General features: G+C 45.5%; 2 protein-coding genes across 3 annotated transcripts in view; both read left to right on the forward strand.

Annotated features, from left to right (window-relative positions):
* The window catches only part of KIF5A (kinesin family member 5A), a 150,405-nt gene that overhangs the window by 18,221 nt on the left and 106,667 nt on the right, over window positions 1-25,517 (forward strand). The gene's annotated exons all lie outside the window — the stretch shown is intronic.
* On the forward strand, window positions 11,975-24,222 carry LOC146059384 (uncharacterized). Its single transcript, XM_083171564.1, has 3 exons — window positions 11,975-12,722; window positions 15,273-16,097; window positions 24,152-24,222. The coding sequence occupies exons 1-3, from the start codon at window positions 11,975-11,977 to the stop codon at window positions 24,220-24,222; spliced, it is 1,644 nt and encodes a 547-aa protein (XP_083027690.1).

The raw sequence follows: 25,517 nt of genomic DNA on the forward strand, positions 1-25,517 counted from the left end.
GCTGTGCCCAGGCTGCACAGCGTGACCCCTGACATCAAGTCACACTGCGCAGCCTGGCCTGGGGGCGGCACAGACACCCGCTGTGCCGCCCCCAGATGCCCGCTCGCCGGAGATAGTCAAACGGTCCCGCTGCTGCCTGTCACCACTGCCGCAGTAAGTGACAGGGCAGGGGGGTTGGGGAGGATTGGCGGAAGGGGGGGAGGGGGTAAACTTAGAAATCCTTTATAGTGACATTTGGGGGAGGGGCCGTTTTTTAGTAATTTTGCGCTTTTGGTGAATCATTTATTTAACCTGTTAACATTTATTGCTTTGTAGGTACTGGTTTACTAATGTTATATTAATTCCCACATGCTCTGTAAAAGCCCATGCAAGGGTACAAAGTAGGGATGCCAATCCCAGGACCCTGGGAAACCCTGGGTTTGAGCATTTTTCAATCCCGAATCCCTGTATTGAAAAAATTCCCCGGGATTGGCATCCCTGGTTGTAGTCAATTTCCAGAGGGGTGTGGCCAGACACCAGATTGGTTTGACAAACCATTAGAGAGTGCATGGGCTTTGATACATACATAGTCCATGCAATGTAATGCCAATTTATTAACAGCAATGCACTTTATCAATCCTTTGATTACCAAGGGAATTTGTCAAAATAGGTGTGAAAATTGCAGCGCAAACATTTGCATTCATCATACTGACCTGTAATGTTTACCTTATATAGGAAATATAATCTTTTTTTTTTTTTTTAATGTGTTGTCATCATTTATACAATTAGATATACGTATATAAAGGAAACAAATAACAATAACAATAAACATCATGTGGTCCAAGTCCACCATCCAAGTAACAATTCCTAATCTTTTTTTACACAACATTCTTTATTTGAATTTATATAACAAATGTGAGCGACGCTGGGATTTTTAGTGGATATTTGGGCATCTCACAGAGATGTTGGCACTCAAAGGGTTAATTACACAATAATCCTGTCTAGTATATAAGATAACATATATTCAACATAAAATTCAAATGCATAGTCTGAAACATGATCCCTAGAGGTGGAGGTGGGCCCCCAGTCAGTGGGGCCCACCGGGTGTTTCCTCTCTGGTCCAGTGCAACCCTGCACACAGTTTAGTAATTAAAATAGTTTTGCTTCTTTAAATTTTAATACTGAAGCCACACAGCGGTTACTGGGTGCTGAAGTGCAACTCCCTCCGTATATGGAAACATAGCAGAGGGTAAGCACTAGAAGCTGGAAGATGGGTACCTGGCACATTCTGTGCATTTCTACATAATGGGGTACCTCTCTGGCTCCATCTGCCATGTACCATGGGTGGTGGCAACAGTTGCATACCAAAATTACAGCGTCGGACCCTCTGAACCACAACCAAAGCCAGGTCTGCGGCTGCCATTTTATGCAAATAGTTAATAGTTATGGCTCTTGGCTTCATCTAGGCCTCTACCCCTACTGCACACTTATCACGGATATACAATTAATAATTCCAGAGTACAATCATAATGATCTATACAAATGACAGTACAAATATATAGAAATATATCATTCCAACCTTATTGTATATTTTAACTAAATTATATTTCAGGCAACTAGCTAGACAACTGTACACAAAGTGTTAAGTGTTGTGATAAGTACATTTAGCACAATATGCAATGTCTGTCACTATAATTTGGGTCAGTGTTTCACCTTGGAGCATTTGTTTCTGTAATATTTCTCTGTGGGAGAGGATTTCATAGTTATTATTGGTCACTACTTCGCTCAACTGTAAATTACTGAACAAAACCCAGCACTTTACCTGAGTCTTTGGGTTTATGAAATACTCTGTGTTGAAAGAAATTGCACAGCCGCCTCATCACAAAATGTCTGCCTCCTCATTGCTTCCAGTCACCTGAAAAGAGCAAGCTCCAGCTAATTAATTGCAGTCACGTCACATCAAACCTCTTCATCTTTTATCATCAGAGCTATCCCCCAGATAGATCTGGCTCTCCGAAGTATTTCTGCGGCTCCTGTTTCTTTGAAAATTGCATATAAAGGATAGATGGCATAAGTAAATATTGTCTTTCCCACGAAGATGTACTGTAGTTAAAACAGAATTTGTGCCCATCATAGGCAAATGCAGGGGGGGGAGGGGGAGTCAGGTTGCCCAGAAACCCGCACTCCTCTGACAAGTGGCTCAAATTATGACAACAATGGCAATGCTATATAATACGATAACTAGAGTTGCCTCCACGTTATGCAGTTTAAGGAACAGAGCAGTGCGTGTGGATCGGAGTTCAATCAGTGCACTGGACCAGAGAGTAGCTACAAGAAATTGTTAATCTCACCTTTTGGTGATGTTTTCCATCTGCGCATGTACAGATGCTGGGTTCCATCTGCGCATGTACAGATGCTGTGTGTGAGCGGGCACAGCAAACTGCTATATTACCATCCTGTATACACCTACCAGTGCAGGCGAGGAGTGTGAGGCAGCGGCAAAGAGCTGTGCCCATGGGAATGCCCAGCGTTTCATGGGCATTACCATGCAAATGCTGGGCGTTCCCATGCAATTGACGATGGTTCCGGGGGCAGGCATCTGATGTCACCGGATGTCAGCTGCCCACCCTCTTCCCATATAGGGACACCCAAGAGTGTCTTAGTTTTGCGTAAACCTTCCAAATCATTCGATGGTCAGCGACCATCAAATGATTTGGCCCCTGCAACCAAGGCTGCAAATGGATGCTTATGCTTATGCAAAACATATATTCCCAGAGCGAGAGGGGGGTTGGGCGGTTGTAGGGGCGACATTTTATCCATATGTAACGCTGTAAATTTTGCAGTGTTGCGTGTGGACCAGGATAAAGCCCTTTATCTCTCTCCAAGGTTTGATAATCTCCCCCACATTCGCCACGCTGATACCTCCTTACTGGAATGTAAATGAATTCTCCATGCATGGGCAGTAATGCTAACCACTGTGCAACACTCAATTTTTTTTTTTAAACACTCTTTATTAATTGGAACACAATGACATACAAGCAAATTCAAATACAAAAAAAGTAATGATGGATTTACAAGATTTTATCAAAATACAACCGTAGTTCCAACGTAGTTTTAATATATAAAGCAAAGGGGTGTAGAATAGGATGAGAGTTGATCCCTGTAGAGGGAGGTTGTCAACTAAGGGGGCTCAATAAGACAGATTGGCAAGAGAGGACAGGGAAGAAACAAAAGGAGAGGGGAAATAGAGATAAAGAATAGGGTGGAATAAGATGTGAGGGGGGAATGGGAAAGGGGAAAGGAGGAAAAAGGGAAAGAGAAAGAGAGAAGGGGTGACCTCATTAATTAAACATCAAATGGTGGGGGGGAGTTCTGCGAAGCTAGCCATGGGGACCAGACCTTATGGAAGGTTTTGAGGGAGTGGCGTATGATAGCCGTCATGTTCCCCATTTGGTATATATACCAAATACGGGAGAGTACTACTTGGAAGGGGGCTGGTGAGGATTTTTTCCAGTCTGCTGCTATTTGGCAGGTCATAGCGGAGGAAATATGGCGGAGTAGTTTGTTCTGATGTAAGGTGAGTGAGGAGAGACTAGACCGGAGAAGAACATATCTCAGATCTAGGGGGATGGCGACACCGAGCAGATTTGAAGCTAAAGTTATCACCTCCTTCCAGATGGCTGCAATTTTTGGGCATGTCCACCAGATATGAATAAAGCTACCCTCTGTGGGACAGCCCCTCCAGCACCTATCCGATGTGTCGGGAAACATTTTATGCAATCGGGATGGAACGTAGTACCATCAATATAATGTTTTTTTTCGCAACACTCAAATTTTATGGGAAAAGCATTATTATCCTATGCATCAAAAATTTTTCTAAAAAAGCAATAGGCCAGCTTATATGGAACATTTTGTGTTCCCAATAAAGCATTAAGACTATATTATGTGCAGTAATAAGTTGCATGCTGAAATGTTTATAACACAAGTGTGTTCCAGTTCCCAGTGTCTTTCTTGCTGCTGGCAGTTCGCGTGCTCTAGGCTGTCAGGAAAGGATTATGAAGATAAAATGGTATCTGTAGAATTAGTTGGCAGTTACATAATACAAGGCCTCAAATAATTAAAATCTTCATGCATGATATGTATTTCTGCTAATAAAATGTTTGCCAGAACAGTTGATGTGCTAATAAATAATTATAACAAACAAGTGTTCACAAATTCCTTTTCTCTATAAATGGACACTAAGCAAATTCTATTGTATACCATCTATTCTTGTATTATACTTCTAGTAATCAAAATACTTGTCAACTATTAAGAAACATTTTCATTGGATGCCCTGAACAGCCGTACTTACAGGTAGACATTTAACAGACTCTCAGCATGGAGTGGAGCATACAGATTACCAGCCGGTGACTGCATGTTGGTAGCAGGGCGGAATGTAAGCGATACCAGTGGTGGTAACTGCATTTGTGGAATCACAGGGCAAAGTGGCCTTACAGATGGATGCCATCTTGGTTATCTGTTAAAACCTCCCTCAAAGAGTGATATGGAAACTGCATAGTAGCCCTTACCGAGCTTCAACAGTTAGCCTTAATGTTATGCTTATTGACAGTTTTTAATGCACATCTGACGTGACTCTTTGGGGTTTATTTACTAAGATAGGAGTTCTTTTGAGGATGGGATGTTACCCATGCAACATCCCTCTCAATAGAACTCCCATCTTAGTAAATAAACCCCTTGAGCAGGTGAACATACACCTTTAAGTCTCTAGAATCTGCACTTAGCTTTGCAGTAAAGACATCACCCCAAAATCAAACCTCCTTTCACAATATACTTAGCTGTGCATTTCCTGATTTGTCTGGATGGAAGGGGTTGAAATACAAAATGGTTTAGTATAATCTTTTAAATTAATATTTTCCATAGGCTACCATATTTTATACTCTCCTAACTGTCCTACATTTGTTTATGCTTCTGGTTCCTGTATGTGGGTGGAATGCTGTCACTCACAAAACCGTTGCAGACATCGTGACTAGCGCCAGAAGAACGGGGCCAGTTCTGACATAGATAAGGATGCTGGTGCCGGAATCCCGACTGCCGGCATCACGAGCGTTAGTACAGAAAGCCGTAGTGTTAAACGGGGGGAAGTAGGTGTTGCAAGGGGGTTTAAGCTAGGTGTAGGCACTGCGAGGGGACTTATGGTTTGGCTACAGGGGGGATGGAGGACAAGTTTATGGTTCAGCTGAGGGGAGCAAGGGTTAGGCAGTGTCTATTCAAAAAATGGGTGATCGCTGATTCTTTGTATGGATATTTTTGAATTTCCTGCCCGCCGATGGTGCAGAGCATGGAGAGCACCTCTCCTGCCTGGCGCCTTCACTTCTTTGCAGATAGGTGTGTGCCAGTGATGTGGCACCGCTGGCACACTCCTACAGACCATATCGAGTGCGATACATCCTGGATGCCGCTGATGGCTGTACATCCGACTTATCTTATGTGCAGCCCGTCAGACCTCCGACTCCAGTCCCATGTGCATGGGACCACGCATCGGATCGGATGTCAAAAACATGCGATTTGGGACGATTTCACTTGATTTTTCGGCCCGATCCTCCAGAATCCGGTGAAATTGGGACCAAATCGCAGAGTGTATGTGGGGTTTACATTTTGCCCCACCTGCAGTGCAGCATGGATTTGGGCATCTGCAGTAATTGAAAGAGGAAGATTCCGGGGAAAGTAGAGGGAGGAAGATTCAGATGAAATTTGAGGAAAAATTACTTCATAGAAAGGGTAGTGGATAAGTGGTATAGCCTCCCATCAGAGGTGGTAGAGGCAAATACAGTAGAACAATTTGAATGTGCTTGGGCAAATTGACATCCTTACAAAGGAATAAGGATCAAATATGGTTTGAGGTAACATTTTTAAAAAGGGGCAGACTAGATGGGCCAAGTGGTTCTTATCTGCCGTCAAATTATATGTTTCTATGATGTGCTCTGTAACCCGCACTGTATCCCTGGCGCACTGTAACCCTGTGAATAATGGACACTTGTGTGTGGTGTAATGAAAATTGGTACTAATCTGTGGCCATGCTCCTTTCCCCATGAAGCCACACCCCTAAATTTCTAGTGCACGCCGAAGGCACGCACTGTCCTTATTTTTTTATTCCCTTTCTGGCACATGGCACCAAAATTTCTAGTTATGGCACTGGTACCAACAATACTGAAAATACAGCTTATTGACAATGTTATGAGATGTTCCTTCATAGGAGTGTATTAAATGCGGCCGACGAGGGGGTTAAATGACAGGGATCGCCGAAAACAAGCGATCCTCTCTGTTTAACCCCCGTGCTGGTTGCTCACCCTATTCAACGTTCCGAGTGAGTCAGAAGACGGCAAGAATTCCCCCAAAAAGGGAGGCTCACGGCTAATGTGGGGAGCCCGCTTCATTTAGCCATGAGTCTCACTGTTTTAGCAGACACATAAGCCGTTTCCCCCTTTGCTCCAAAAACAGAGCGAGGGGTTAAACGGCGTATGCAGGGGGTCAGTTGAATACTGACCCTGCGAGCTGTGACTGCTCACCCCCAGCATTGAATACTGCCCATAGTATCATAGTAGAAATGTTTCGATACACAAAATGGTTTCATCCACTGTATACGGGCAGTCAGTTTACTTTAAATGTGTCACAGGTATCAAGTCTGCATGAACACCTAGGGTTTATACACAATTCTGAGCATTTATCGATTAGACTGCACTGTGCCAAGTTTCTCTAGTGATCCAGCCTAGAATCAGGAGCAAAAATACTAAAGTGCTATTTATTGGTTGAGGAAAGTGGGTCCCAACATGGTGTCTTGCTTTAGGGCCTGTAAATCTGGCTGAAATGTGTGTGATACAGGTACAGTACATTGCTGATCTACACTGTATATCACACAAGGGGCCAGATTCTCTAAGCTTCCAAAGTGATAAAATGGAGAGTGATAAACAGCCAGCCAATCAGCTCCTACCTGCCATGTCACTGACTGTGTTTGAAAAATGTTAGGCAGGAGCTGATTGGCTGGTGGTTTATTACTCTCCATTTTATCACTTTTGAAGCTTAGAGAATCTGGCCCAATATCTTATTTTATTGGACCAGCCGTAGAATGTTAAATATTGTACAAGTGAGAAACCACAACCTACATTTTAATATGAGCTGAAAATGTTGTCAGAACATATTAGTAATTGAAAAGTACAGTGCGCAATAATGTAGGGCTGTGAGGCACTTGCTACATGAAATTCTATTTATAAGATTTGCTTTTGCTGCATTTTATCTCAGATGATACCACCAGCTCCAGAACATTCATAAATGTGTTAAACAGTATGCATCTCATATACAGGCCATGTTTCATTATCTAAATTATATGGTTTGCTCTCAGTAAGTAGTGGAATGAATACAATCTCAAGTAAAGGTGCCCATACACAGGTGTAACTTGTCTGAGTTACAAGTTGGACCTGTTTTCCCTTATATTCCCCTGGCACTTCGCACTTAATATGCCATTTTTTTCATGCGATAAATTGCATGAGATTTATGTAAAAGAACTCCTGGGGAGCTGTTGGGTGGTGTACAAGAGAAATAGGATGTAATACATTGCGGGTTATGGTCCAATTCGGATTTATCTGATCTGATGTCATATACAGATGGAGCCCCTCTCTTCTTTGCTCAGCTCTCACCAGAACGTCCCTGCTGGCGAGAGCCGGAGTAGAGGGACTCAGACTGGGTCGGGCAGGGTCCCGCTGCCCAGTCACTGAGAGGTTGGGACTCGCGTGCACGTAAGACGCACACACGAGTCACAGTCTCTCGGCGGCTGGACAGCAGGACCCTGCCCATCTCTGCTTCAGGGAGAACGGCAGGGTTAGGGGGGGTCGGGTGGCGATGGGGACCGTCGGTGGCGGCGGCAGGGAGCTCCGTCGTCACGGGGCACGCAAGTGTCGTCTCGTGCGCGCCCCTTGGCGGGGGCTGGAGGCTGGCAGGGGCTGGCAATAGAATTGCCAGCCCCTGCAAAGATTTCACCCAATATATATCGTCCCGATCTGTCACAGTCGGGTGACACTCCGCCCAAATTGGACCTGTGTATGGATGACTTAAGTCTTAAAGCTTTTCAAAATTCAGGGAAATCTCTGAAGGGGAAAACTCACAAAAACACAATTTTTTTTTTAAATTACTAATCTCTTTGTTTATAAGAAAACACTCCTTTAGTACACACTCCTAAACACTCCTTTAAACACTCCTTTAGGACACACCTTTGAAGGAGCTGTGCACAAGTGATCCCATGGATTGATTAACTTAATGGTCACTTAGTTTAGATATTGGCAGTACCTCCACCAGAGTCCTTGGGTGTTTCTTGAGTAGCTGTTTATATTGACATGTCACTCGATGTAAATATAAAATAAATACAGTTGACAAAGCATATAGTGCCCACAATAGTATAAAATAGCACTATTAAAAAAAAAATAAGAATTCACCCTTTTGAGATTTATGCAAGCATGGGGCAGGTTTGACATTCTTCGATGGATGCTTAAGCCCCAGATGGTGTGTGAATAAACAGTTATAGTGACCCTTGACTTGATTGATGAGTCTGACTATGCTAGTAATATATACCATATAATGAATATGCCATATTTTGGCAATGCTTAGTAGGTGCCTAAGTTGACTTCCATGCTGAGGCCATGGCACATCTGGTCACCAAAAGACACCACAAGAAAATATTTAGGACGAGGGGCGAAACTAGACATTCATAGGCCCCATAACAAAAGTTTGTAAGGGCCCCCTAATTAGCAACTGATGGTAAAAAAAAGTTTATAGCACATACAACTTAGATTGGAAAGATGGGCCCCCTTCAGCTCTGGGCCCCATAGCAACTGCACCCCTTGCACCTATGGTAGTTATGCCCTTGTTTAGGACTAAATGGAAACTGGATACCTAGGATGGAACTGGCCAAAGCATGAGTACCTTCCATAGGGGGGCTAATTTGGATCATTAGAAAAGTTCAGTCTGTTAGGGTGCATTTTGTTGAGTCAACTAGGGACGTAATACATCTATAAAATAATTTGTATGCGCTTTCTTTTACTTGCACACAAATTGACCTAGAAACTAAATTAGAATAGATATAAGAGCAATCTTCATTATCTTCATCTTCATTAAGCTTTCCCCAAATCAGTCTCCCAGGCCCTTTCATGGTGGTCTATTTCTGTCAAGGGTGGGGGCAAAAGTACAGTGTATATGGTGGAGATAAGCCCTTTTGTTGGATTCCTTGCAGAGAGCTGAGTTTTCCAATGTGGTTAGAGACCTATGATTAAGTTGTGCTGCTATCATAAAATGAAAATGTAAATTTGTAAATATTGGAAAAAACTTATAAGGGATCGAAAATTTGGTTTGTATGGCTAGAAATGTAGTGCAGGAAAAGTCTTGCGTGATATCATTCGACAGTCTTATTCCATTATTTTGCCAACATGGAGCCTGGGCTAAAAATTAGGATTGTTGAACAGCAGAATTAGAGGGCTAATATAAGGGGCAATATTATGTTGGCAGTTAGCAAGGTCTCAAACATCTAAGTGTGAGAGATTACTGGGTGATGGAGGACACCCCGAGGACGGACCGTGCTACGGAGCCACAGTAAAGATGATATCAGGCCAAATGTAATAGGGTGTGGGAATCAGAAAATGAAAGATTTCGGAGAGTTTTCAAATTTTTGCGGCAATCAATTACATGGCAATATCAAGCTGGTTTTTCAGTGTAAATGATTGTTGCTTTAAAAAAAATGGGAAAACTCCCAAAATCTCTCACTTTCTGATTCTCACACCTTATTACATATACTCTTTCAAATATAGGTCCATACTGTGCTAATCTGGCAGCAAAGTAATAAGATTTAAGATTTGGAACACCCAGGCCACCAATTGAAATGTGTCTCTCATATGTGTTTCACTCTGGGACATTTTTTGGACCAGATGAATTGAACTGTTATATGTTGGATTTGTTTAAAAACATAGAGGGGAACTCAGATTGGCAATGTTTGTAACAAATATAACCTTTAAAGTAGATTCATTTTAATGTCATTAATATGGCCGATCCAAGATAAATGATGACCATCCCAGGTTTCAGGGTTTGTTTGAAATTGTACAGCTTGGCCTGGAAGAGTTGTCTGTCATTTTTGGTAATGGAGACTTGGAAGTATGTTAACTGACGACTATTGATCGGTTGGGTAATTGTGGTAATTAAACATGGTAAAGTTGCCCGATTCCATGATCTTGACAATTCTAATAATATTTGTTTGTATATGTATTGTTGGGTGGCAGAATATAAAATGTATTTTGCCAACTAAAGTTCTTTATGCTTAAATATCTGTACAGTAGATACAGCAAAAATATCTATCTACCTTGTATAAAATAGTATAGTGCACTTTTCTTACTCCCTGGGTCTTGTAATTCATCTTCATCTGAACATCCAGCTTTGCACAGTTTGACACTATTTTATAACCAGAAATCCTATCTATCTTAGATACAGAGATATCACTCCTGTCAGCTTGCCCTTGAAAGCACAACAGTGTCAGACAGGAAAGACTGTAGAAGCCAGCTTGTCTGGCTGAAAACAGCATAAACTCACCTGGCTATTGGCAGGAATCCTTAGCTCACACACTTGATCTGGGCCTGGGGGTTCGGCTTGTCTTGATTGACGGGTTGGCTGATTTGAATGAGGGTTCAGGATAGGCTGGTTGAGGTCAGAGGTGGAGATTGATGGGGTGATGTTCTTGCTTCCAGAAGATTCTGCCTCTTGCTTCAGGAAACGTTGAGGAGGACTGTTGAGTACAAAGACATTATTATTAATAACTGTCACCGATATTCTATATTTCCTTCTTATTTCTCTCCTAATCTTTCTATATTCTCTATACCCATCTCTTTTCACTTTCACCCCAGTTATCTATACTATTCACTGCTAACCTATATTCACCACTTTAAATACCTTCCCCTTTTTCTAGCTGTTCTATCCCCTCTATTCTATAATGCCTGCCAGGCCCAAGCGTTCTGTGGGGGCTCCCATTAGATATGTCAGCCTGGATGAGGCTGAGGTTAGGGCTAGGGCTAGGCCTCCTGCGCGCGGCGACGTAAGGGGCTTATCCCCTTCGCCACGCAGGAGAAATGCTGGCGGCAGGGTTCTTTCCCCCTCCCAGGGATTACCCAGAGTTGGTGGGGCTGGTGCAGGGCGTCGCGGGGCTCAATCCGCGACGCCGCATGCACCCACTTACAATGGCGACGGGCGGCGGGGGAGATCGCGCGGTGGTCCGTTAGGAGCACCGTCGCTGGTCACTCCTCCCCCCGCCCGAGTAGTCAACAGGCGCCGGGGGTCGCGTGCGGCTGCGGTAACCGCAGCATACCACGCAGCGGACGGGGAGGGGGATGCCAGGATACATCCTGCTCCGGCTCCCCTTTCACCAGCGCTGCTCTCTTCTCCCCCCGGCCGGGCATGTAGTAAGCGCCGGGCGTCGCGCCCGGCAGCAGTCACCGCGCAAATAAGCGGGGATATGATGGGTGAGGGGGACGCCGGGATGCAGCCCGGCCCGGCTCCCTCTCCCCTTGGTCAAAATAATGGCAGGCGCGCTAGGGGACGGGATAGACATCCCGTTGCCCCTAGCAACAACAGGGCGCCAGCCTGTAAAAAAGGCAGGGAAAAAAGTGTGATGCCAAAGGGATCAAGGGGCAACGGTCGGAGGACCGGAGCTCCAAATACAAGCAAAAAAGGGGGTGCAGTGCCTATGAGCACTGGGAGTGGAAAGGCAGCCAGAGGTAGAAATGGCCGCAGGGCTGCAGCCAGAGATGCTGAAGAGGGTGTTGCAGGCACTTCTATGCCTGGAGCGCCCTCTGCTGGAGAAAGGGGGAATAGCAGGAGGTCACATAAAAAGGGAGATAATAACAATGTGGCAGCAGCGCCATCTAGTGGCATTAATTATAATGGCAACCCCAGGGGGAAATTTATTGAGGACATGAGGCATAAGTTAACTCATGCCGAATTTGAAATGTTTAAGTCGGCCGTAGCTACGTGGCAGGATAATAGCGAGGATTCGGCCGAATCCGTATCCTCAAGCGGTAACTCAGGTGAAGTGGATTCGCAAAGCAGCGAATCCGGTCCACAAGAGGAAGCTCCCTTTGCTGTTGCAAGCGGAGAAGGCGAGGCTAGCGACGGGGACCAACAAAGTGATTCTGAAATGAATCCTGTAGAGGGGGTTAGAAATTCTAACGCCAGATCTAGACGGGCAGCGAGGAGAAGGTTGGTCGCGGAGAAGGCTAGGGAAACCAATATGGCGCCACAAGGGGCCAGGACACAACCGGGTCGCTCATATGCAGACGCGGTTGCTGGGAGGAACACAGAGGGTAACACCGTGTCATTAGACACATCGGCGCTTACATCTATATGCGCAGCGGTGGTGTCGGCAGTGGCTCCTCTGTTAACCACCGGGACAGGTGGGCAGGGGGGAACTGCCCCTTCGGCAACTTTGGAGTCAGTATCTGACCTCATAGCCAAAGCGATAGCTCCGACTATTACTGCGGCGCGAGGGGGAAATGTCATTTCCTCTGCTGAAAAGGTATCGCCGAATGTCCCACCTGTGATGGGGGTTGTTAACGAACCTCTATTGACAGGTCAAAATTCCACGGAACAAGCCATGGAAGGAACATCGTCAAGCCGAGGAGGAAGTGAACGTAGAAGAAGGAGGGCAGCATCTTCTGATACTGGTGAGTCCACGAATGATCCTGACTGGACTGGGGATGATAATGCAGGGTCCAGCAGTGGGGGGTCAGAGGATTCATCGGTAGAGAAGAAAGCTAAGCGGAAAAGATCTGCAAAGTCTCGTAAGAGACGGCGCCGAAATGAAACCTCTGATTCCTCATTAGCATCGACGTCTTCCGAGGATAAGTCATCTTCGGACGGCGTCGTGAGGAGACGAAGGCGGAAGAGGCGTAGGGAATATAGGTCCCATAGCTCCGGGTCCTCCAATGTATCGGTTGAGTCTGATGCAGTGCAGTGCGCAAACACCGCTGTTAAGCGGGGTTTGCGCCCTAGGGCTAGAGATAGGATCAGAAAGGGGCGCTATGTAGATATCTTTGCTTTAACAAGCAAGGATAGGCGGGCCCTTCTAGCCGCAAGGAAAAAAGGACCCGCTAGCGAGGATGCATTTCGCACTTATAACAACTGGGTAAGAGGCATACTAATTTTTGCGGCCTGTTATTTAGAGACACATCCAGATGAATATGTGAACCTGGTGAGATACCAGTTCCTTATTCATAAACTCTACACCTCTTACGTCGGTCCCGGTTGGCGGGTCTATGACGAAGAGTTTAGGAGGAAACAGCATGGCCGGGAGGTGTACGATTTTGGTAAGAAAGACGTAGAATTATACGGCGAAGTTGCCGAATCGGCTACACCTATTAGGGCTCCTGAGAATAAGGGGTGGGTAAGGCAGTATGGGAGCAGGCCTTACAATAATATTAATAAGGGAAGTAATACGAAACATGGCCATGGTAGGTGCTACTCATTTAATAATGGGCAATGCAACCTGGGTAACCGGTGTCGTTTTCGGCACCTTTGTATCAGATGCGGAGGTCAACACGCAATCAAGGATTGCACAAAACCTCCAACTGGTGGGGGAGCTGGGGCTCAGTCCACGACGAAACAAAGCCGCGGTCCAGCGGCGCCTGTCGTTGGATAGAGCCCCAACTCCAATTGTATTGGTCAGGATGTTACCATGGCTGGAACGGTATCCGGACAGAGATGGAGCAATATTTTTGCAGTCCGGATTTTCAGAGGGTTTTCAATTACCTGTTTCCGCTCCAATTAGTACGGGTAGTAAGGGAAACTTACGCTCGGCCATGGAACACCCTGACATAATATCACAAAAAGTTGAAGCCGAGGTAAAGCTAGGTCGCATGGCAGGCCCGTTTGCAACACCACCAGTTGAGGGACTAATTTTGTCCCCTATTGGGGTGGTTCCCAAAAAAGTTAAGGGAAAGTTCAGGCTGATTCAGCATCTTTCTTGTCCTAGAGGGTCGTCTGTCAATGACGCCATCGATGATGAATTATGCACAGTTAATTATTGTTTATTTGAGGATGCTATAGACATCATTAAAAAAATTGGTCCTGGCGCCCTCATGTGCAAATTGGATGTTGAATCAGCTTTTAGACTATTACCTTTGCATAAGAACGCATTTCGGTACATGGGATTTAAATTAAATGGGGGCTTTTACATAGATAAATGTTTGCCCATGGGTTGCTCCATTTCATGTGCTTATTTTGAGCGCTTCAGCACATTTTTGCAGTGGTGCCTGCAGGAAGTGTCGGGAGTTGACAGCATTACTCATTATTTGGACGACTTTCTTTTAGTGGGTCCTCCAAATTCTGACCTGTGCCTTAGTTTACTAGAAGCAGCGCTTGAGTTATTTAGGGATTTCGGGGTTCCCGTGGCAGGGGAAAAAACCGAGGGACCTACGACTGATTTGGTGTACCTCGGAATTGAAATTGATTCCGAGCGAGGTCTGTGTAAACTTCCACTAGATAAAGTACACCGGTTGCATGACGAAATAACTTATGCCATCGCGGCTGCTAAGTTAACACTTAGACAGGCTCAATCTTTATTGGGCCTGTTTAATTTCGCACGTAGAGTAATACCCATGGGCAAAATATTTTGTAGAAAGCTGCAGCGAGCGACAGTCGGGATTCGCAAACCCCACCATTTACTACGTCTATCTTCAGAAATGAAGAGGGATCTGAAAGTGTGGGAAATGTTTCTGGATAATTTCAACGGCATATGCATATGGCAAGCTCCAGCCGTTGCAAATGCGGAGTTGGAATTATATACAGATGCCGCAGGATCTTCCGGATTCGGCGCATTTTATGCGGGACGTTGGTGCGCAGAGGCTTGGCCCGAATCTTGGGCACGAGACGGCATGACCAAGAATATGCTATTATTGGAAATATTTCCAATAATGGTCGCCTTAGAGCTCTGGGGCGCAGAATTGGGAAACAGGGAGGTAGTCTTTTGGTGTGATAACTTAGGGGTTGTCCAATCCATTACACAACTAAGGTCAACCTCTCTCCCAGTTTTGCGCATTCTAGCACGGATAGTGTTGATGTGCTTGGCGAACAATATTACGTTGCGAGCCAAGCACGTCCCAGGCGTACTTAATGAAGTAGCAGATGCATTGTCCCGTTTCGAATGGGTAAGATTCAGGCAACTTGTGCCGTTAGCCCAGAAGTATGGTGAACAATGTCCATCTTTTTTATGGCAGGTGCCTCTGGAGGGGTAGAGGAGCTGGCCCTGCGGTCGCTAGCGCCAGCAACATTTAGAGCTTATCTGGCCTCATGGGAGCGCTGGGGCGAGTTCTTGCTTGAACAGGGTGGCACAGGTAAGAGCGATAAGCGTCTTATTAATGCCTATGTATGGAGCCTGTACACGGAGGGTAAGTCCAGAAGTTTTGTTGGACGCTCTCTGGCAGGCATATCATTCTTTTTGCGTCTTGGTGGGAAGAGAGACATCACCAAGTCTTTCTTGCTTTCCAGGATGCTAAAGGGATGGGCCAGAGCCAGGCCGGTTTTGCCCGACAGGCGACGGCCGATTGATGCCGGCCTGTTGCGTCGAATCTCGAGGTCCCTAAGAGTAATTTGCTCAAACGATTACGAGGTTCGACTTTTCAGGTTGGCCTTTGCCATGGCTTTCCATGGGGCGTTCAGAGTAGGCGAGTTGGTGTCCGCAACCAGGGCATCTCCCTCGCCTATGCTGTTCGGCCACGTCGACGTGCACCACGACGGTTTATGGTGCAAGATTCAGCGCTCAAAGACCGATGTAGCGGGCAGGGGGCAGTGGGTCCATTTGGGTCGGAGTGGCGACCGCCGGATCTGTCCGGTGGCGGCGGCTCTGGCTTACGTGGAGTTGCGGCCTCAATTGCCCGGGGCCTGGCTGATGCACATCGACGGGTCCCCACTTACTAACTTCCAGTTCAGGTCGGTTTTCAGGCGCTGTATATTGCATCAGGGTCTTTCTCCAGCCGACTTTGGGACACACTCTTTTCGTATCGGCGCCGCTTCGGCAGCCGCTGCGGCAGCCGCTGCGGCGGGTTGGTCTCAGGTCGACATACGAGCACTCGGAAGATGGCGGTCTGGTGCTTTTAAGCGATACATCAGGCCGACATAATCCAGTGAGCCCATTTGAGGAGTAGCCGCTCGCCCAAACACGCTTTAGTGTTTGAGGGGCCTTGAGGAATTTTTTGTGTTATCACCAGTCTTAAATTAGGCTCTAGCCAACTGGTGGAAGATTTGTGTTTTTTGCCTCAAGTCAAATCGGGTGACCCCCCCCCCCCCCCCCTCCCACCGTAGAATAAGGAACAACAGGTAGGGATTATACGTAATTCGAGTGGGTCAATAATCAAATTAGTATTAAATAGATCACCTAATCACATTCCTATTAGTTATCAACAATTTAATATAGAACTGCAAAATCACCTTTAAGGGAATCTCCCGGGCCCCCCTTTAAAATGTTGCCAGATGTTTGCCATTATTTCAAATTTTCTAACGGTATATATCATTTCAACTTACAGGTCAACGCTTGGACACCAATATGGTTTGGATGGTGGGACATTCATTTATTTATTGGTTGTCCTTGTCCCAGGTCACCACGGATACGGAACGTTTCCCTGAGACGCGATTTATCCGTTGGCTGGGGCGTAGAGGTATGAGGTGGTCCGCGTTGAGGGGTCTCTTGGATGAGTCAGTTAGGGCCTTTGGATACCCAATTTTTGTCATCATCCACTTGGGGGGCAACGACCTCACGCATAATTCCGGTCTCAATATTCGATTTGAGATTAGGAATTTATTGCTGGACCTGATCAGAGAATGGAGATTTTGCCGTTTCTTCTGGTCAGAGATTATACCTAGGAGGGTTTGGAGAGATGCACTCAATCCGGGCGCCATTGATTTGGTACGTAGGCGGATCAATTCCGTAGTCGGCAGGGCTATAGTAACGGAGGGCGGAGTGGTCGTCAGGCACGAGGCCATATCCTTTAGAAACGAGACCCTGTACAGACCGGATGGGGTGCACCTCTCTGTAGTCGGGATGGATTTGTTTTTCCAGAATTTAATAGACGCATTGAGAAGTTTAGAGGTTTAGCTGAGGGAGTATTTGGAATTAGGTTGGTGGCGGGTCAGTTCAAGTTGAACTGATATGGCGGAAAGAACGGTAATTAAATTAGAGCTGTATGTACACTTAGCTGGTGGTTGATGTCGGGATGTGGGCATCACCGATCCAGGTGGGCCCACATCTGGACCTTAACGATCATCTACTTCGGATAGCATAAATTCTTGCGGACATTTGTAGTTTAGGGCAGATGGCCCAATTTTTTGATGACTCGGGCAGAGTGGTGAGCTCTGCCTTAGTGCTATTTGCAAAGTGAGGGGCAGAAGCAGAAGATCAGCCCCCTGGCCTTAAGGGCAATTGGCCCCTTTTGAAAAGTCCGCTTCATAATTGAGCCGTTGTCTTGGACGCTGGCAGGTGGCCGGTCCTTGGCAATTAAGGGCAATTGGCCCTTAGATCCGGAGTTTGTTATTTTTATTACTTTGTTATTTTCCAGCAATGTTATTTATTTTGCATGCCGTTCTTTGCCCGCCACCTTAGTTAGAGCAGGGACATAAATTTTAGTTAGATTCAAATAGGCCGCCCCTGCTCAAAATAAATAAGCCGTCCCCTTTAAGCCCATTCAGTTGTACGCGTCTTTATTTCTTAGATAAGTGGGGTGAGTGTGGATGAATGCCTAAGTCTGTGTGGAGTTTAAGACTGTAGAAGCCAGCTTGTCTGGCTGAAAACAGCATAAACTCACCTGGCTATTGGCAGGAATCCTTAGCTCACACACTTGATCTGGGCCTGGGGGTTCGGCTTGTCTTGATTGACGGGTTGGCTGATTTGAATGAGGGTTCAGGATAGGCTGGTTGAGGTCAGAGGTGGAGATTGATGGGGTGATGTTCTTGCTTCCAGAAGATTCTGCCTCTTGCTTCAGGAAACGTTGCCCTCCCGCCCGCCCCAATTATTAGTCAGAATTAGTTGTTGAGAAGTCGTCTGCATTATTCGTTTAGTTGTTGTCGGCTTATTTTGTCTTGGCGGAAAGAACGGTAATTAAATTAGAGCTGTATGTACACTTAGCTGGTGGTTGATGTCGGGATGTGGGCATCACCGATCCAGGTGGGCCCACATCTGGACCTTAACGATCATCTACTTCGGATAGCATAAATTCTTGCGGACATTTGTAGTTTAGGGCAGATGGCCCAATTTTTTGATGACTCGGGCAGAGTGGTGAGCTCTGCCTTAGTGCTATTTGCGAGGTCAGGGGCAGAAGCAGAAGATCAGCCCCCTGGCCTTAAGGGCAATTGGCCCCTTTTGAAAAGTCCGCTTCATAATTGAGCCGTTGTCTTGGACGCTGGCAGGTGGCCGGTCCTTGGCAATTAAGGGCAATTGGCCCTTAGATCCGGAGTTTGTTATTTTTATTACTTTGTTATTTTCCAGCAATGTTATTTATTTTGCATGCCGTTCTTTGCCCGCCACCTTAGTTAGAGCAGGGACATAAATTTTAGTTAGATTCAAATAGGCCGCCCCTGCTCAAAATAAATAAGCCGTCCCCTTTAAGCCCATTCAGTTGTACGCGTCTTTATTTCTTAGATAAGTGGGGTGAGTGTGGATGAATGCCTAAGTCTGTGTGGAGTTTATGAAAATTCTCACTAATATGTGCACGAAAGCAAATAATGTTTTGCTCAGTGTGATGACGCCTATGTCACGACTCAAGGTTTGCGACATACTTATTTACCATCTAGATGTTTCTCCAGGCTTGCTCAGAGACTGTCACCTTCAATCATCCTGCAGCGGTCCAGGTCTTGACCAGCACTGAGTGCGCACCACCAGTGCCTCCTGCGATGTCATCCTGGCGGGTGAGGCTGGATTGCTTCTGGTTGGTGTGGTGTTTGGCGCTGGCCTCCCACTCCAGTACAGACCTCAGGCCTTTCCACATAGGCGCCAGCCTGCAGCATGGGCGCCACCATATTGGATCTGCCCACATGCTTCTCTCAGCCAATCCTAGTCAGCCATCTTTGACATCATTCCACTGCAGCCAATCATCTGCGAGCATTAGTCAGAGCCTGTCCATACTTACCAGTGATCCCTTGGCTCCAAATCTTCAGGGACTTCATCATATCTCCTGTGTGGGGTTCCTCTACTAGCCCTAGCTGTCCCATATGCAGTCTAAAGCTGGGCATACATCTACAGATCGATTGTCAGATTGAGCTGGTTGGAACAAAATCCTGGTATTGGATAAGAGCAAATGACAGTTGACTATTTGCTTTGAAATGCTGGAAAACTGCCATTCAGATATTACCAGCTGTTTGTTCCAACCAGCTCAATCTGACAATCGATCTGTAGATGTATGGCCACCTTAAGCTCATCAAAGAACCCAGCTTCCGTTACACTCCAGCTTCAGTTCAAATTCACCCCTCAGACGTGTCTGCATACTTTGGGCATATTGTACAGGAGTTGATTTGTCGTGATTTCTTCTCCTCTGCGGTTGTTGAGTATTAGTACACCATTAGCACGGAACACTATAAGTGAGTATTGCTGGGGAAAGCTGTGCTTCATTTTGTGCAGTTTTAAATGTAAGTATTTTGATTATAATTACTTTTTAAGGACTATTGTATGTACAGTATAATGGGAGGCTATGGTTAGGCTGTGTGGGAGGTTTATTGGGCGATGAGGGTTATGCTAAAGAGGGGTTGGGTTAGGCAACAGGAGGGGGGGTTGGGGTTTGGCTGTGGCAGGTCCGGAATAAATCTTGGGGGTGCCTGGGGCACTTAAGTCAGAGGGACCCCAGTGTAAAGTAATGGTCGTGGTGGGTTATATTAGATGATGCCTATATCCCAACATGACCCCTTCCAGTTCCAGCTCATGAAACCTAACACTCTTGTCTCTCTGCCTGCACTCCATACTGTCCTGCTTACATTCTGACTGCCTGGGTCTGCTGCTGCATATGAAGGACAGCTGGTGATGTCAGTGCACTCCAGAGGGGGGCCCCCCAGCAAAGGGGGGCCCGGGGTACAATATGCCCTTCGCCCCCCACTTAATCGGGCTATGGGCTGCAGGATGGGTTTGTTAGGTATGGGGAAAATACTTTTGATGATCTGTTGGGATTGTCCTGTCAGTATTCTGACTCTCAGGTTCCCAAGTGCAAGAATTTTGTTCCCATTTATTCCTGTATAATACCTGCTTTCCAGTTTCAGACCTCCCTTCAGATGACTTCCATGTATTTCAGAGCATTTTTCTGCTTAATATATACACTAGACCCTTAAAGGGTAAATTTACCAAAGAGGTGACGTTACCCATAGCAACCAGATTCTGTAATTTCTATAATTCAACCTAGTCAATGATAGATAGAATCTGATATGTGGCCAACATTGTTTTTATTTTTTTCATTTTTAGAACCTCTAGTAAATAAACCCCTAAAGGCCCATACACACTGGGCGACTTTGAGCTGAAACAGCAGGTATGAGCGGCTTTCAGCTCAAAGCCGCCCAGTGTGAATGTCCCGGAGATAAGCGGTGAGTGTTGCTACACGCTCCCGCAACATCGCCGGGAAAGCCGTTCATCTGCTGGTATTACCAGCAGATTAGCGGCTATGAGGATGACTTTGCATAGCTCAGCGCTATGCAAAACTCTCCTCCCCCCTCCGTCAGCTTCGGGCAGGGGGAAAGCCGCTCAGTGTGTATGCACTGAGCGGCTTTCCCCGCAGCGATGAACGTGATCATCTCTGTCCATACACGCTGGGCATAGTTGCCCCGGGTGTATGGACCTTTACAGTCAATTAACCTACCAGTATATTTTGGGTTGAAGGAGGAAACTGAAGTACCTGGGGGAAAACAATGCAGTATAAATAGAATATACAAACTCCACACAGTTAGGGCAATGGTGGGAATTGAACACATGGTTGGTGTGAGACAGGAATGCTACTGTAATTACACTATCCATACTGCCAACGTGGTAATCCTTCTATCATCTACATATATGTCTAGTGTCTGATTGTGTGTCTCTGAAACACTGCCATCTGTTGGCAGCGAGTGAAACTACATCTTTCTCTGTCACACATGCACAAGCACAGAGGCAATCACATGGTAGCAGACAAGCTTTCAAAGCATTTGCTTTGACCGGGCTTACTAGTTAATATGTACACACTGAGGGCCAGATTCTCTAAGCTTCAAAAGTGATAAAATGGAGAGTGATAAACAGCCAGCCAATCAGTTCCTACCTGCCATGTCACAGACTGTGTTTGAAAAATTTCAGGCAGGAGCTGATTGGCTGGCTGTTTATCACTCTCCATTTTATCACTTTTGAAGCTTAGAGCATCTGGCCCTGGATAAGAAATAAGTTGTTTTTCTTTATATTCAGCAGGTAGACGGCATACAGGTTCTTATGGGATTGGTATGGAATCCCAGCGGTCGGAATCCCATGGGTCAAAATCCCGATGCGGGAATTCCGACAAGGGGGGGGGACCCGGATGAACCCCCGCCCCCCTTGGGGGCTCGCTGCGCTCGCCACGCAGCGGGCCCAGTGCCTTACTACGCTCGGCAAATTAATTTATTCTCCCTCTATGGGTGTCGTGGACACCCACAGAGGGACAAAGTGTCAGGATTTTGACTGCCGGGATTCCGACCGCCAGGAAAGTGACTGCATCCCTTTCTTACAGCTTGGCCGTTCAGATCACAGCTTTAGCAGGTTTTACAGCAGGCACATCACAGGCTTCACAAGTGGGTGCAACAATTCAGAGGTCCCTAGGGTAGACTCCACACCCCAAGCCTATTGCCCAGCCACTAGCTGGCCTTTGGATCATTGACCCTCTGCCCTGAACAGATATTTAATAGTAATCCTCAGGTGTTGTTAATAAGCCCAAATAGGGTTCTCATCAGATATTAAGAAAAACCTGGACTGGATCTGATCAGTCCTGCTGCGGCTCTAAACCTGAGACCCTGCTGTTCCACATTAACTTCATGTGGAGCAATACTGTCCCTGCCACAGTATATGTAGAATGTGGTGATGGTTATGCATGCCATTTCATTTTGTTCCCATACTTCTTGGTCTCAGATTGCTGATTAACATTTATGTGCTTGATAAGAAGATGTACATATACCCGATATTATATGCACATCTCTGATGTTTATATATCTACAAAAGTGCAAGTCTCCTTCTGTAAGATCACTTGCAGTGACCCCAAGCCAATGGGGTGGGGATAGTGCTGCCTGCATTTTTCAGAAAATGTTAGCATGTTGGCCCCATTTTCTGAAATTGGCAAGGCCAGTGTCTACATCCTATGATGCATATTTATGGGCCTCGCAAGCGGCAGAAGGCATCATTCTGCGTGATTTTAGACTTACTCAGATGACCAATGCTGCCACCATTGTGATGGATTGATGCGATAGTGATCTGATGCTGAATGTTAGCCAGTGTTGTAACAAGGACACGTCGATGAGGCATATGCCTCAGGCACCAGTACCTAGCCGGCTTAATCCCCAGCGGGCAGAGCTGCCTGGAGCACCGCACTATATGAACTCACATCCTGTGCACAGCACCACAACCTGGCTAGCTGCAACCTGTCACCCACGAGCCCCTGACTCATCGTCTTCAGCATCCAAAACAAATCTCCCGCTGCTGTCCATACCCCCTCCACTCCTCTCTCCTCCCCTACCATCCTTGTTGGGACACCCTGCCTCTCCACACTCCTGCCACCCTTCCCCACCATCAGCACCCATGATCACAACCCCCTCCCCCAATAAGTTTAGTGCAGGTGCTGTGATCACAGGCAGTGGAGGCAGAGCGGGAGGGTGATCAGGAGGAACATTGGTGCTTTAGTCCTGCTGCTGCCACCGATAAGAGTCTTTCTGCCTCTTTTGTCTGGTGCCAGCCCAACAGTCCTGCTTTATTACACTAGTTGTCCCACTTCTGCAATCAGACATTATAGGACCCTGTATGGTGCCAGTGTGTATAAGGAAACATGTTTAGTGGCAATGTGTGTAACTAATGAACCCCTGGATAGTGTATATGGAATCATGTGAAGTACAAGGAGCGCCATTTTTTAAATTTATCTTGGGTGCCATTAACCCTAGTTATGTCTGTGGTCTTAGTTGCTGGCAGGAGCCATGTTTTTCCTTCAGAAGCCTCCAGCAGGTGTTAGCATATGTTCACACAGACTCTGCTGTTCAAAGGCATCCATTGTACCAGCTTTTCTGTCCTTGCTCATCCCAGCAATGGAAACCTATAATCTTGATTATATTGTCAAGAAAATATATCTGTCAGTTGGGATTTTAGTTCCACTTGTAAAAAAAAATCAAAATTAAAAAATGGTACATTAAAAAAATAATAATTTTGCAAGTATTCTGATATTAACCCTTTGAGTGCCAAGTGAATTTGTCAAAATAGGTGTGAAAATGATCAAGCAAACATTTGTATTCATCATAATGACCTGTAATGTTTACCTTATATAGGAAATGTAATCTTTTTTTTACACAACCTTTTATTTTGTATTTATATAACAAATGTGAGCCACGCTGGCATTTTTTAGCAGATATTTTGTACATCTCTCACAGAGATGTTGGCACTCAAAAGGTTAAATAAAAGAAAAGCTTTATTTACATAATTACAGTATATTATTCTCACTTGAAATGGTGACAATACAAGATAAGTATACAAGAATACCTGATTTGAAAGAAAAGTTTATACGTTTATTGGCCAGCACATACATATAACACTATGGGGGAAATTTACTAAGACAAATACGCCCCCAAAATTTGTATTTTCATAGTAAAATACAATTTTTTTTGGCATGTACTATGCCAAAAATACTCATATTCGTATTCGTATTTATGGCACATTCGTATTTGTATTTTTATCAGCGCGATGCCCACCGCCCTTAGTAAATTTCCCCCTATGTGTTCCAGATCAGCCACACAATGAGGCAGACAGGGAACACATATGTCTCCAGTTGCGTTCTGCACATTAACATGCAAAAATACAGTATTCATAGGAACCAAATGCAGTGTAGCCACACAGCAGCTGTGTGCTTCTTATTTGTCTGGTTTATGTCTGACCTGTTAGTTCTGTGCAATGACTTGGTTAATACAGCTCCAGATGATGAATTTTATGGCAGATATGGGTCCTGCTTGTAAAATAAGATTTTCATTCAGCTCATAAATTATTTATCACCGTCAGCAGCCGCCGCCCTGCTTTCTGTGCTATAGAGGTCTGACGGTGGTACAGCCTGCAACTAGAAATAAGCACATTTTTGTAAATGTTTCATTATTTATTTATTAGGCAGTGAGTTTTGATGATGATTGATTGTTTAACAGCAAATTTAAAAATACAGTGCAGAATGGAAGAGAAAAAGAGGAAATGCGACATTGGCAGAATCTTTGCACCTTTATGAAACAATAATTTCCAATGCAGAACTCCATTAATGTGAATTTAACAATTACAGTTGTGCTGCTGTACAGCGTTGTATTTAAAAAATAAGGCCAAACTTATATCCGTGTACAGGGCAGCCGAGAGGTATGCCAGGCCACTGTAAAAAATTTGGGGCGTGGTCTAATTGTGGGAGGGGTGGCCACATCCTGCAATGAGGCCACGCCTCCAACACGTTTAGGGGGTGAAAACACACTTTAAAGTCGAGGGGGTAGTGTTATTGTCACCTCCCTCAGCGGCAGTAGCACATAGCTACAGTATGTGCTGAGCAGGTCAGTGAGATGCTCATGCTGAGCCTGCTGTCAGTACAGCACATGCTGTAGGTGTGTGCTGCTGCCCGGGAGAGACAGAGGAGGAAGGGGTCGGAGCAGGGCCCCCGCCGGGCCCCTCCAGCAAGCCTGGACAGGGGTAATTAGTATCCGCTCCCCCCCCCCCCCCCCGCCCTCTCGGTGGCCCTGTCCGTGTAAGATCCAGCCAGCATTTCATGGATCCAAATGATCTTTTTATATGTAACATAATAATCCTCCCAAAGGGGAAACCTAAACCGATTTGGTTTAAGCTTTAATTCAATGTGCGCTACAGACTCCATTTGTGTCACAGAATGTATACTATAATGTGATTATAATGCTTTCTCAGTATACTTAAACTGATTCTCAGCATATCCAACACTGACTTCTCCCAAGATTGATGTTTTCCTATACAGTGTGGGGCAGTGTGGGGCTGCGACTGTGTAAATGATCGATAGTACATACTTACCTTAACCAATCCTACTGTATGTCTTTCAAGGACAAACTCATTTGATGACTTTAGCTATGCTGCCGCTGGCTCTATCTGTGGTATTACAACAGCAATTACTGATTAAATAGACCACTTTGCATATCTGAGTTCACCAGCCTGAACTGATCATTAAAGCTTCATTTCTATTTATTTGGGATAACGATGATTGTTAAAGTGTGGCCCTAGTATAAGGATCAGCATACCTTTTCATTTACAAAGGGGGTCA

This window comes from Crinia signifera, chromosome 2 (genome assembly GCF_055691185.1).
Source record: "Crinia signifera chromosome 2, ASM5569118v1, whole genome shotgun sequence".
In the NCBI taxonomy this organism is placed as follows: Eukaryota; Metazoa; Chordata; class Amphibia; order Anura; family Myobatrachidae; genus Crinia; species Crinia signifera.